At 30.6% G+C, this 14,919-nt stretch overlaps 1 protein-coding gene across 1 annotated transcript; it reads right to left on the reverse strand.

Moving 5' to 3' along the window:
• Positions 1-131: 131 nt before the first annotated feature.
• LOC110643567 (asparagine synthetase [glutamine-hydrolyzing] 3) lies at positions 132-9,236 on the reverse strand. Its single transcript, XM_021796015.2, has 14 exons — positions 9,031-9,236; positions 8,611-8,749; positions 7,765-7,860; positions 7,168-7,309; positions 5,919-6,014; positions 5,347-5,441; positions 3,227-3,388; positions 2,546-2,626; positions 2,242-2,463; positions 1,965-2,099; positions 1,274-1,354; positions 1,057-1,143; positions 774-881; positions 132-607 (listed from the first exon to the last, which is right to left on the reverse strand). The coding sequence occupies exons 1-14, from the start codon at positions 9,108-9,110 to the stop codon at positions 374-376; spliced, it is 1,758 nt and encodes a 585-aa protein (XP_021651707.2). The 5' UTR covers positions 9,111-9,236; the 3' UTR covers positions 132-373.
• Positions 9,237-14,919: the final 5,683 nt, after the last annotated feature.

Below are 14,919 nucleotides of genomic sequence, written 5' to 3' on the forward strand. Positions count from 1 at the left end.
AAGCTAAAGTCGACTGCAGAGATCTAATCAACTTGTTTAATAACACATATGTATTGACAACAAGGGAAGTGAATGATTTGAAGTTTGTTTGGAGCGGAAGAAAATGGAAAAAGAAACTCAAATCAAAGTCATAACATTAAATAAATTTATTACCCTTAAAAGTCAAATATGATAAACATAAGAAACTAGCAAAACATAGATTTGGTTCTAACAACGAGGAACTTTACAAAGGCTATTTAGATATAAATATGCGCAGCCAGCTCATAGCCCAAGATCACCCTCCTCCTTGAAACAAAGTAGAAATGAAAGAGTACCTCTGTCATCACCATCTTTACTGTCAATATGATCCCAACATCTGCTGAGAAGTTCTCAATTAAGCAACTGTTGCAGTCTTCTCTACAATCCCTTCTTTTAGTGTCTGAGGGGAACCATTCATCAGATTTCCAGTCTTGGCATCCACTGTTTCCTTGTATGCAGCTGAATGAACACCAAGAGCAGCACGACCAGAAGGGTCAGGATTTTTGGCCCATGCTGCATCCCATTCCACTGCTTTTGCAGTACTGCACGCAACACTTGGTCCTCCAGGAACTGTCGACCTTGCAGCATTCTTCTCATAAATGGGAAATTAATTAGCATCTTGAGAGTTGAACAGAAAGAACAAAGGAAGCATAATGAAACACATAAAATACAATCTGGAAAATGAATGGTGTTCAATAGATTGCAGAGAACCAGTAAAGAATAAAAGCCCATAGACTCAGAAGACAGTGATACACCTTAGGGAAGAATTTCTCAAAGATGGTTCTGTAGTAGTATGCCTCCTTTGTGGTAGGAGTATTTTCAGGGTAAATAAAGCTAGCATTCATCAACATTGCATCTGTGACCTGTTGATTTATAGAAGTAGTAATCAGTCACATGCATTAAGGGTAGGCGTAAATAAACTAGTTATATACTGCAAACTGAAACAGACAGTATATACTACAAAAACAAAAATACAGCAACACAATTGAGATAAAGAATCCAAAATGAAAACCCTCCACAAGATCCAGGTACACATACTTGTTTGTTTGCATGGTCTCTCAGACCATCAATCCAGCTATACCCAACTCCATCACTGAACTGTTCCTTCTGCCTGTACAATATGTGCTAAGAACAAGTGAAAAAAAAAAAGAACATTTTAGGAATTCTTCCATAGAAATTATGCTAGGATACTAAACAGCAGGAGATAATTTGCTAAATGGTATAAAACAAAGGAGAAGAGGAAAGTTATATAAACCTTTGGAAGGTACGGATTCTTCTCATCATCAAATGCATTGCGCAAGACCCACTTCTCTATCCTTTTAAGATCAGGCCTGATCTGTGATTATTATAAATGCAAGTAACTTTTGTAATATCATAATAACCAATGGAAGAGAATCTCAAACATTTAACCTTCTAAACAATTTGTCAGCATTCATGAACAGACAGTAAAGACTTGCCAATTTTAAAGCACAACAACAATTCTATTGACATAGTTTTGATTTTTATGCAAATAAAATTACTAAAGCAGTAGCATATAGTGTAAAGTGTCAAAACAGTTCCCAACATGCCTGACATTTTACAGCATGCAACCTTCCATCAAGTGCCAAATTAGAAAACAAACAAACCACAGAAGCGATATTATTTAAGCCCTGAATATGAAAGATGAGATCATGCATATACTTATGCGTAAGATTATATATCATTTTGAAAAGGTTGTGCCTGACTACGAGTTTTTCAATATTTGTATCACCCTCCCTAGATGGGATGGGTGAGAAATTCTTTTGGTCTGGTTTTATTCAGCACTTGCTCATGTAATGACTAGGTTATATTACTTTATTATATTTTGTTCTGTTAGTAGTTATAAGAGCTTATTATATAATAAAGTACTTTCTCAAGGATTAAACATTAAAGCACATTATGTAAGCCCCAGGTCAATAGGGTTATACCATTTTCCACTCTGGATCTATGCTCATTGCAATGTTGATGAACTCTTTGTCCAAAAAGGGTACACGAGCCTCAACACCCCATGCTGAAGTCGATTTATTTGCCCTCAAGCAATCATAAAGATGAAGAGCCTTGATCTGTTTAATTATCAAAGACGCAAACAACAACTTAAAACAATACTTCAGGAAGCATACCCATTCAGTATATATGATAACTTGGCCATACATACTTCTGCACTCATAATCGAGAAAAAAAAATAAAAATAACAAAAAACAGTACCTTCCGACATGTCTCTTGGTGAAACTCTTCCTTGTTAGGTGCCTTGTGAAAATACAAGTAACCTCCAAAGATTTCATCTGAACCTTCCCCAGAAATAACCATTTTAACTCCTAAGGATTTGATTTTTCGTGACATAAGAAACATTGGAGTGCTGGCCCTAATAGTCGTCACATCATATGTTTCAATATGGTAAATGACTTCCTCAAGAGCATCAATTCCTTCCTGACATGATGAAGAAAACCAACAATTAATGTAAATGCAAGGTATGCATTCTTGTTTTCAAGCAAAAAAAGGCACTCATTACCTGCACAGTAAAGTGAAACTCATGGTGACGAGTTTGGAGATAGTCTGCTACCTCCCTTGCAGCTTTCAGATCAGGAGAACCCTGAATGGCAGAAACGAAAAGAAAATGAATGGACAGAGACAATTTCTTGGACAAGAAAAACATACAGAGCACATAACAAATTAACAATATTGGGGAAATTGCAGAAAGACCACATAATAAGGACATAAGGCTGTCACAATCTTCTATCTCATATCTCATTCAACTGCCCCAAGTGAACGTGTAGCTCACCATATTGGCATTTTTAGATTCTAGTAGCCCTATTTTCTAATACATACCAGTGCCATCAATTGCAAAACATTGTAATGCATCAACAGTCATGTCAATTCAATTTTTCTTTCAATGTTTTAGAGTTGGCAACTTATAGAGGTTGAATACCAAAGGCCATGTTAATGTCCTCATCATGTGGATAATTAATCATTGAAGGTCAAGGTAACATTTAGAAGATACTGCATAAAAATTATCACAGTAATCAGTGTCACTATGAGCATGACAACATACCGGACTCTTACTTATCTTATATTCCTGGAAATCTCACATTAGAAAAATATAATAAAGCAGTTTCAAATGCCAACCACCCTAAATATTTAAAGGGATGTGCAACATAAGGCCGCTAAGTGATACTAAAGTTAATGTCAAGACCTTCAAACCAATGCAAAAGGTATGTAATTGTGATCCCCACTGGCAAGCAGCTTCTGAATCAGCCAGATGACGACAAGTCACAGCTGCAACAAGTGATGAGTCCAGTCCTCCAGATAGAAGTACACCAAATGGTACATCTGTCATAAGTCTCTTGATCACAGCCTGCATGGAATTGGCAGGAAGAAGAAACTATATGAACCTAGAAACTTAAAAGTACTAGATAAAGATATAGGCCGAAGGATATCACCTACCAATTGAAATAGATTAAAAGAGAGTAATATTTGGTTAGTAACATTAATGAATAAGAAAAATCATTTTTTTCCCTTCCCAAAATCTGTCAATAATAATAATTTTTGGAATCACAAGAGACGGTGAGAAGGACAAACACATTTGTCACAAATGAATATCTTATAACCACACCTTCACAAACTCTCTTATTCCTTTCCTTCCACATATTCCAAAAAAAAGTTAAAGGGATTAAAGAACCAAGAGCTAAGTTCAGGGACGATAGGTAAAATTCACCCCATGTCCATGTCCATGTCCATTTATCATAGACTATATATGTTAAAATAGAAAGAGCATTATAGTGAAACCCAATAAAATAAGAAAAATAATTACAAGCCCCCCATTCTACAAATAATCAAACACAATAATTATGCATCCATAAAATTATGGAGGAGCTAACATGTCCATAAAATAATATTCACGGCCCAACCCATAAAAAGTGGTGAAGCAATGTTGATGGGAAGAGAGTATAGATTTTCTTTTTCCTTTTATTACATTTACTAATTATCCTAAAACTTAATATCGCACCTATTATAAAAACTTCTATCAAAAGATAAAATTGAACTTCTACCCAAAGTTTTATTTGAAGGGCCAAACCCAAGAGAGATTTTATTTGTTGTGATCTAATTTTGAATGAGATGGGGAGATGAACTTGGTACAATGTTTAAAGCTAACCCATATTATCATCTAACCACATAAATACACAAAAAGGGGAAAAATAAAGATGGGTGGGGAAGAGGAATAGGACTTTGAAAAGGGGAAAAAAAAAGAGAAAGAATAAAAAGAATACTGAAGTCCTACAAAACATTAAATTATATGGTGACAAATGATATTAAGTTAATAACTCCTCATTCATTATGTTGGGCAGCATAAGATAGGATCATTCCAAGATGCATGTGTTCATGCTATATTCTTTTTATTGTTTTCTCTATAGATAAAAGTTATGATGGTTTACTTGTCAAACACTTTATCTTTTTTCCTTTATGAATCATGCATTCAGTTATTTATATTTGTTTTGCATATTTTAATTCTTCTGAATAGCCAATGAATTCTCTTCGTAATTTTATAATAGTATTTCCTTTTGTTGGATGCTAAATTAGATTATCATTAATAATTTTATTTGGATGCCTATTTTATTTTTCGAGTCACATAGTTCTAAATTACTTTGTGCTTTTTAAGTTGTCAAATATATGCACTTTCAAATATGATTCTGCAATAAATTTATTTGACTTAATCACAAAGATTAAAATTGAGGTTTTTTATAGATAAATGTAAAATCGAGAATATAGTCACATAGATTCTTTACAAATATTTCTTCTGCTAACTTCCTAAGAAAAATATTATTCAAGATAGATATTATTTCAGCAAAAATTAAATACTCCCTCCATCCCATTTCAAGCGTTGTTTTAGAAATTTTTTTCCTACCATTCTATTTGCCATTTTAGAAAATTAAGGAAGCATTAATTATTTTTTTCCAATTTTACCCTTGTCTATTATTATCTTCAATGCATTTATCTCCTCTTTATCACCTTTTCTATCTTAATTAAATACAAGGGTACCTTAGTCAATTATTAGTATTTTTTTATGAAAAATGAGGTTATCCAATCATTTCCTTGATCTTTGCGCAAAAACCTTAAAAGACATTTGAAATGGGACAGTGGGAGTACTTAATATATAACCTATATTATCTTTTAAAAAAAAAAGATGCCCCTTACCTACAAATCCTAGCTTTGTCCCTGCCCAGAAAGGCAACATGTTTTCAAAATAATTACAAGTTTATGTAGAGAGATAAAGAAAGAAAGAGGTTAAAAAAAAGAGGAGTGTACAAAACATGCCTTCTCAAAGGCCTCCCGTAAAACTAGGGGATCATATGGCGCTGAAGGTATTTGCTCTGAATACCACGGTGGGTTATACCACCTCCTAAGTCCTCCTGCAAGGATGTCCGACAAACACAAAATGTAATGGCATTGAATATATAAATTAAAAAATGCGGGATCAGGATACTTGAAACAGAATAAATACATTATCCTATAACAAAAGTCTCCCAAACCATTAGCCTATCACTAAAGTTTGAAGCATTCCTCCCAAGCTTTTCCCTCCTTTTCACCTTTCCTAGGAGAGGGTGAGTAAGGGGACACAAATTTAAATTATACACATGGATTGTTCCATTTATCACATATTCTTTTTACAGAAATTTTCTTCTGGTCGCTTTATCATTTGTCTGCATCTATAACCAGTTCTATCAGCGTCAAATTGCGCAAACAGAAAAATGTGGAGTAATAAAAAAAAAAAGATTTTATCAAATTCAAAACTTTCATCTTCACAAGAACCTTGAACAGATTTAACAGCACAGACCATGCTACGATAGGAATCTTACAATCAACCCAAATTAACAACATATACAAACCTTCTTTGCTTGAATATAAATGCCCCGGAGGGAAAGACATGAATCGTTCACAATCATCACTCAATGCTTTCATTTCTGAAGCAAACCATACAGATCCTGAAAAGTAAGTAATAATTAAATGAATATAGAAATATGCATATTCCCAAATATTTATCAAAATGATCTCTACCAATTAGACCAGTTAAAACAAATCATAATTCATTATTTTATCAATGCCATAAGAAATCTGCAACCAGATCTTTTAGAATTGCAGCTACCAGGTTAATTTTTCCCCTTAACCTTCAAATCCTATTCACACTATAGCTCTTAAAGCTATCCTTCTTTAAGTGCATCTTGAAATTCCAAATGACCAAGCTACCCCATGGTATCTGTACAAGCATATATATAACTCACTTCTTCCCTGCTTCAACTATTAAAGCAACCAAATGATTAAGAAGCCTATAATTTGATGAAATATTAAAGGAAAAGGGGGAAAAGGAAGTTTACTTTCAATCTTTGGTATTGTTGACAAAATTATATTCTAGTATAAACCAATCCATATTCCTGGTAAAGCATCACAATACCTACCAATAGGCATATTAATCCACCTAAAACAGAACTCATGTGCCATCAATCACCTCAGTAATCTAATCAGCTACTTGGTTTTAAGTCACAAAAAACTTAGAAATATCCAACACATAACATAAATAAATAGACAAAATGCCATCCATGCCTTCACAAAAGCAAACTGATGGTAACACTTAAAAGAAGAATAATAAATATTAGCATTGATGCAGTCCCAACATCTCTCAAAAGACGTTAAAAATTTACATAAAGCAAAAAGAAAAATAATAAATGATTACAAAGGCATAAGAGAAAAGCATATTAACCATAATTGTGAGGCCCCAATTCTTAAAAAGGGGACATCAAAGACCTGCTCTTCCATCAGCAACCATGCCAACAATTCATCAATGAGATAAAAACAAGCTGAGATACATTAGGATCTCATTTTATTATTCCTTCCTACATTTTGAGGAATGATGATTTAACAATTCAGGTGTTTCAGCTTTAAATTATCAATTTGCAATTTACATAGCACAAAAAGCCAAGATTTTCATTGCATTATTGTCCCAGTATGGTTGGTTATTAGTTGTGTCACTCAACATATAGCACACAATAACATTAATGAAAAGAATAAATCTTCCAGACAAGTTCTTAGAGTAGCAAACAAAGCAAATTGAAGCACATATAACAAGGCAACTTAACATACCATCAAGACCCCAGCCCAAATAAAGTGGGGTAATACCAATGGCATCCCGAGCTGCAATGAAACTTTTGTCACGGGTGTCAAGAAGGACAAAGGAGAACATGCCATCTAACATGTGCACAAAACTTTCTCCATATTCTTCGTACTGGCAAAGATAAGTGACAAAGGTTAAGTGGGAAGTAAAGGCTAGAAGGAAGGAGAGAGAGAGAGAGAGAGGGAGAGAGAGAGAGAAGCGGGGGGCCGCGGGGGGGGCGGGGGCAGAGGGGGGAAGGTGGTGGGTGAGGGAGGGGAGGAGAGATAGCACAATCCATTTCATGTGCAATGACTTAAAAACACAAAAGAATAATGACTACCTTGGTAATTTCTTAAGCCCTTGCACTTGCATATGTTTGGTTTGGTTTGCATAATGTGCAACTCAGTTTAAAAGGTTAGGGCAAAACACAAAAGCATCAAATGATATAAATGAAAATTTCCAAGATGCAGATGACGTGACTTAGGTCTTATATGTTATTTTGCTTGTTTGTGTGACCCTCGGACTGCATCAGCAATCCACGAATAGAAAATATACAAAGTAATCTTTATAAATATTGAGGTACTTACAAGATGGGCAATCACTTCACAGTCACTACCAGTTCGGAACTGATGAGACTTCAATTTTTCCCGCAATTGCTTATGGTTATATATCTCTCCATTAACCTGAAAAATGGAGCTCCATGAATCAAACTCAAGACAAAGTCCATATCATTTTATCATTTTCCCGTTTTTGCTGTAACTTTAATTATTGCTTGGAGGAAATTCTCATATCTTTAAAATCAGATTTTATCTTTACAATTGCTATGGGATAAAACAATTTTTCTGGCCCCTTGTGGGATTCTGCTTCAGGAAGACTCAAAAAGGAGTTCCTTTAGCTGATTTCAATGTGAATGGGCTGTCTTTATGATATAACATTAAAAGAAAATATAAAATCAATGATCTAGCAAAATGTGGGAAATTTATCGAGGTGAAAATCAATCTCATTTAAGTCCTACGTTATTTCAAACTATAAAGGCAATGGCCATTCATCATTGTGCTAATAATTAAAGCCCAACACTACATGTCATTGCATTTGCCAAGACAAAGCCATATCAAAAGGTTTAAGTTTACAGTTGTCAAAGAGCTTCAATATGGAAGTTCAAAACCATGAATAAACTGCATCCAACGTCCACACTTACCTATTCTGGCTTCATACGCTCTCCTACCATCTAATACACTTATTTTATCCAGCTCAATTTTTTAAGTAGAGATCCTCCACTATGGATCACCATCTACAATCTCATATCTCTCCACAATTATGATAACAGCATTAATCATACTAACTCCAAATATATAGTATCTAAATACAAATTCTTATAACCTCTAAAAGTGAAATTCAGCCAACCCCACAAAATATAATAATTAGAAAAATACCGTGACAACGACAGTCTTGTCCTCATTGTAAAGTGGCTGATCTCCAGAAGTAGGGTCTACAATAGCCAATCTTTGATGAGCAAGATAACAGTCTTCATGACAATGCAAGCCACTCCAATCAGGACCTCTATGCCTTAACCTATACTTCCCAAATCAATAGAACAGGAGAAAAACAATTTCAATTAGATAATCTACTCTGACAAAAAAAGCCAATTTTCTCATGCAATTTCATAATTATCCATTTTTTTCCATGATCCAAACAGAGCATCAAAGTATGAAATGCAAGAGAAATGCAAGAGAAATGAAAAACAAAGAGTAAATTGAATGAGATTCAGAGTAAATGCGAAATGTAAAGTTGAAGAAAAGAAACAAAGAACGAGCAAGAAAAAATGAAAAAGAGGGAAAATTAAGAAATTTGACCTTCGAGACAATTCGATGATGCGGGAGCGTTTAGCTTGTGAGTTGTCTATGCAACCAAAGACTGCGAGTATTCCACACATGGCTCTCTCTCTCTCTCTCTATCTCTCTCTCCCTCCCGCTGAGTCTCAGAGAGGAGCTGGAAGCAGAAAGCAGAAAGCAGAAAGAAGGAGAATGAATACAATGGAGGCTGCTGAAATGAATAGAAACGAATAGAAGGCTTTATAGTGGGAGATCAATCACGGCCGTAGACTCTGACCAAAATTTAAAAAAGATTCCTTGAGTTTCTGATTTTCCTTTTTTTTATTAATTTTATTAGGGTTTGGTTCAAAGATTCGTGTTGGTGGGTGGGCGGCGGGTCCGGTCTGGTCTGGAATCTATGGACTGGCGATCGGTTAAGAAATAAGTGGCGTTTGGCGTTGAGGTTTCAAACGTTAAAACCACCTAAAAAACTCATTTTCAATGTTAAAATTATTTTTATTGGTTTAGTGTTTTAAAAGTTAAAATTTAATTTTAAATATTATTTAATTAATATATTTAAAAATATATATATTTTTTCCTTGATAATTTATTAACTTTAATAGTAATATTAAATAGATTCTTATGTTGAGTTTTTTTTTATATAATTGTTTTTATTTATACTTTATAAAGAAATGACAAAAAATTTCAAATTTTAATAATTTTTATAATTATTTTTTTTAATAATTATACTCTAAACTATTGATATCAGTTTAATTTTACTCTGTTGATACAATTGTATTGTTTAATGTGAAAAATAAATATATAAATAAAATTTAAGGTGAAATTATATAATTTCATACAAGTTGAGAATATAATTAACTGAATTAAAAAATAAATAAATTTTTATTTAATATTAAATATAATAAATGATGATTAAATAATGTAAATATTATTAAATAATTAAATGGAAATACTTATTAAATAAGGTAAATTATACAAATTGATGACACTTTCTAAGAGGAAATAAATACTATGAAAATAATTCCTTTTAGTAAGAAATTATAAAATGTAACTTATCAATAAAATGAAATTAAATTTGATAAATTATTATATTTCACTAATAACAAATATTTTGAAAATATTAATTATATAAAAATTTTTTAATAAGTAAAAATTTACATTTGAATTAAATTAAAAATTCTTTTAATTATTTAGAACTATGGACCCTTTGATATAAGGGCTGGCATTTATATTTTGCATGGCTTACATTTCACCAGTCTTATATAAGGAAAATAAGAGAAATGAAAATAATTTGAGAAAAATAAAAAGGATATGATTTTTTTTTCTTATTTAGTAAAAAAGAACAAATAAGAAGAGATATAAAAATAAATATTATTTTTTATTTTTTTATTTAGAGAAAAAATAAAAACTATAAAAAAAATGCTTTTCACAACAAATTTTAAATCTATCATTTTCAAATAAAATTTTTTAAGAGAATAATAAAAGAAAGTATTTTTTATAAGTTAAAAAATGCTAAAAAATTTCAAAATTTACTTCTTTTTTTTTAATTTTAAATTCCATAATATTTTAATGTTTAAGAATAAGTAAAATTTTTAAATTATTTTTAAAATTTTGAAGAGAAGTTTTTCTCAACTCATTAATTTAGTTGATATAAAAATACAAAATTTTAGAATTTCTCAAAAAAAAAATTAAAACTTAATTTAAAAATCAAAAATAAATCCATAATTTAAAAAAAAAAATAGAAAAATTCCATTATCTTATAAAGCTGTTTCCATACAATTGCAAATAAAATCACAAAATCAAAGCTATTATGCACCCTTTGTGGTTAGCCTTTTTTATTCTTTGTCTATTTTTTATGTATCAAAGAGAATTTTGAATATTTTAAAAATTTGTATTCAAAACCTAATGTTTTATTTTCTTAAATTTCATGTGCACACATATTACATATATAAAATTATTGTAAAAAAAGTGTTTAAACAAGTAATTAACTGAAATTGGAAATTCATAATTGAAGAGTAATAATTCAAGGAAATTTGATTTTAAAATGGCTTTAAACTTAATTAAGAAAATAAGTTTGTTCAAAAATGAAAATATATATAGGCCTTATTCGATAATATTAGCTATTCTATTAATTGTTATTTATTTTAATAACTATTAAATATTAATTGTTAATTGTTAGATATTTATATAGTGATTTAAACCATAACTATTAGGTAAAAATAGTTATTGAATTAATTATTAAATATAAAAATAATAGTATTATTTTGTTGACCTTAATCAAAATATTTTCTCAACCTCTAAAAACTAAGAGAGATAAATTTTTATAAATTATTTTTTAATCTTTAAATATTAGTATAAATATTATTTTATTAGACAATATAAATAGAAAAAAAATAATATTTTAACTAAAGTCAGAATATTAAATACTACCTTAAAACTATCTTCGTGCCATAATTAGTTATGCATTAAACTTATGTATATGTGTCATGGGTTATTAATAAATTTGAAAACAAAACCTCTTCTGAATTAAAATTTTGATAGTACTAATACTCTTTTAAATTAAATTAATTTTGAGAATATTTACAATTAATAATAACATTGACACTTTAAAAAAAAAATATTTTTTATTTGGACAATAATTAGAGGAAGAAAAAAAGAAAGAATAATCAAATTAATTTTTTTTTAATTTCTTTCTAAATCTTCAAAAAAATTTCATTAATTTAAAGTAAAAAGAAAAAATTAAAAAAATTAAAAAAAATTATAAATATTAAAATTACTACTAAACTTTAATTTAATAGTATTAGAATCATGTAAGGCCTTGAGTCGAGTATTAATAAGAGCCGATTGTTACATAGTAAAAATAGGCATTGCAAGCTCTTATTTTTACCAACTTTCTCTATAATAAAAAATAATTTTTTATTTAATTTATTTTATTTTTGTTGCATAACAAAGGAATTAAACAAAAGCTAAGTGATTTCATGCTAACTCATTATCATGACCTGAGCGGAACGCAAAGCTCCAAAGCCCATGTTCATGGCTCATTTAGTAGGGAAAGCAAACGCGCCGAACAGAGTTTAACGTAATCCAACCGAATTAAAATTTCAATTAACAGAGTTATAAATTAACTCTAAAAGTATTAACCAAGTCTAATCAACATTTATAGAAATTTAAAATTAACTGAAATAAAAAAAAAATTTAATTATTAATTGAATTAATAAAAAATACAAAATATATTTTATATTATTAATTAATTAATTAATTATATTTATATTTTTTATTAAAAAAAATAATAAATATTATTTAATATTAATTAGAGATTTATTATAAGTTAAATATTATTATAACAATCATAAAATTATAAATAATATATTATTAATAAAATTATTATTAATATATAAATTAATAGAAATTTAATTATTTTAGTCAATTAAATTATTAAATCAAAGGTAATAAATTCAATAATAAAACTTAAAATTTTTATAATTTATTACTTAAAATTCGAATCAAATCAAATTATTTTCGCTATAATAACTAAATTTCATAAATTTAATTTAATTATAATAGAATAATGCACACTATATATGTAACATTTCTAATTTTTAAATAATTATTTTATATGTAAATATTAGTATTTTATTGTATTAAATATTATAGAAATTTATTTGGAATTTTTTTGAAATTTTTAAAATTGAATTTGATTTTTAAAGACAATAAACTTTGTCGATTTTTAAAAATTAATTTAAAAATCAGGTGAAAAAATTAAAAATATATTTGTACTTCAAATATTTTTCTGAGTTTTCTAAATTTTTTTCTTGAAATTTTGGGCCTCGTTTTTAGTCCCAAGGCATAGTAAAAATTCAATTTCGGATATCCTGAATTAGACCGGCCTAATCAATCAACCGGCTCATTTTTCTTTTTCTTTCCCTTCTTCCCCTGCTCCCCAACACTCTCCCTCTCTCTCTCTCTCATTTTCTCTCTCCTTCCTCCTCTCCTCTCCAGGCAGCCACCACCCCTCCTTCCCTAGCTCACTAGCTGAGTGGTTTATCCAATTTTTGCCTGAAAAGTTTTAGCTCATTTCAATTTTTGGGCAAAATTTCTCTCAAACTGAGAACCCCACATGAATTCTGAGAGTGCTGGCATGCTCCACACGATGAAAACTTCGAGGCAATATAAATTTCAAAATTTTTTGATATCAAAATTTTAATGGGTCCCACGAACTTCGTAGTGATATTTCAAGCTTTAAATAAGCTTAAATAATTTTATAAATATTTTATTCTAATCCCCGGTGTTGTGGGCTTTGCGTAGGTACTTTTGTTTCGTAGAAATTCGACCGTCGTCCGGATTTACAATTTCAGGCTGAGCAGATAAGCTGTTGGAACCATTTTGAAATCGGGTCAAAGTTAAAGGCTATCCTACCATTCTTAGACCCCTCGAATGTGTTTCAAGATCAAAATTAGAGTACGTAAACCCAAACCCTAAGTTTCTTCAGTTTCTCTAGTGCTAGGTTTATATTAAAAATCCATAAAATATTTATGGAAGGTTTAAAAATTATAATTCTTTTTGTATTAGCTTTGTAATATTGCTAAGGACTGCAAAGCAAAATTTTAGAAATTTTAGAGCTCTTTTGAATGATTTATAATAAAATGTTAGTTATATGGACTAAAATATAATTTTTTTAAAATTGTGAGTATTGACTATTTTAGAGGACCCAGGAGGAGCGATATGATATTGATAAGATGTAGTTGTGGGAATTTGAGATTTAGAAGTATTATTTGGATCTTTTTGCAGATTGGGTAGGTCTTAGGTATAGAGAAAATTCTGCCTGATTTTCAGTAAAAATTTAGGATTGTCCCTTGATTCTTTAAAATTTTATTTTAAGTAAATATTGATAAAATTTTTGATATAATGTTTAGATGAGCCGGGTCAGCCTTCCTCCTTCGCCCAGCCACTGCAGTGACTATCGGTTAATTTGTGAGTATGGATGTTAAGAGAAAGTTCGGCTTTGAGTCGATCTTACTAGCAGAGGTTGGAACTAAGAGAGCTTTATAGGGGTTCAGCTCCCATATATATATATATGTGAAAGTATGAATGTGACACACGGTTGTATGAGTGCTCTAGATTGCCTTTGATGTGATTATGACTTAATTTTCTTGGAAATGTGTGAAGATGATGCATTTCACTTTTAGGATGCACTAGACTTATATAGTTATAGAAATTGTAAGTAAAATCAATATCTTACTCTATGAGTCAAATGCTTACTCCTGTTCACCCTATTTTTCTAGGCTACAGGAGAGTTTATTATTGTGTTTAACTTGCTTTTTTTCTCGCAGGTACATTAATTTCTTATTTCATAATTAACATTGCTAAATTTGAATTCTAGATCTCCACATATGTAGAACTATTTTATTTAGCTTGGGATTATAAGATTAATTATTTTGGGATTGTTAACTTATTAATCTATGTATGTATAAATGTGTGGATGAATGGCTTGTTGGATAAGAGAGTTAGACTCTCATTTGATTTTATATTGAATTATGGATGATTATAAGGGTGAGCTGAGCTCCCCAAATAGTTTTATTTTGAGATTACCGGTCGGTGAGTTACAAACTCCCCGTTGAATTGTCCACATTATGGCCAAACTCTATCCTGTTGATTTCTTAAAACTATGCTCAAAATATGGGCTTTATGGATGAGTTAGAGATTAGTTAGGCTTACTATAGGCTTCGGGGCCCTTATGCTAACCCAAGTCCTAATGCCGATTCGGCCTATAATTTGGGTCTTGAAAAATATGGTATCAGAGCTTAGGCTCCAGATGCATGGGAAATACATGTCTGAGGCCTTAAGAAGAGTTTGGTTAGGAGTCACATGCGGAGCATAGGGTCCATATTCGTCCTTGCACTGTCATCCTTG

Source organism: Hevea brasiliensis, chromosome 10 (assembly GCF_030052815.1).
Source record: "Hevea brasiliensis isolate MT/VB/25A 57/8 chromosome 10, ASM3005281v1, whole genome shotgun sequence".
Classification (NCBI taxonomy): domain Eukaryota; kingdom Viridiplantae; phylum Streptophyta; class Magnoliopsida; order Malpighiales; family Euphorbiaceae; genus Hevea; species Hevea brasiliensis.

Bases quoted from the DNA above. Each gene is read 5' to 3' on its own strand.
- LOC110643567 (XM_021796015.2), bottom strand. From the start codon at position 9,110: ATGTGTGGAATACTCGCAGTCTTTGGTTGCATAGACAACTCACAAGCT. The intron at 8,750-9,030 runs GTCAAATTTCTT...TGGGAAGTATAG, and splicing joins ATCATCGAATTGTCTCGAAG to GTTAAGGCATAGAGGTCCTG. The intron at 608-773 runs GTGTATCACTGT...ATTTATGAGAAG, and splicing joins TTGAGAAATTCTTCCCTAAG to AATGCTGCAAGGTCGACAGT.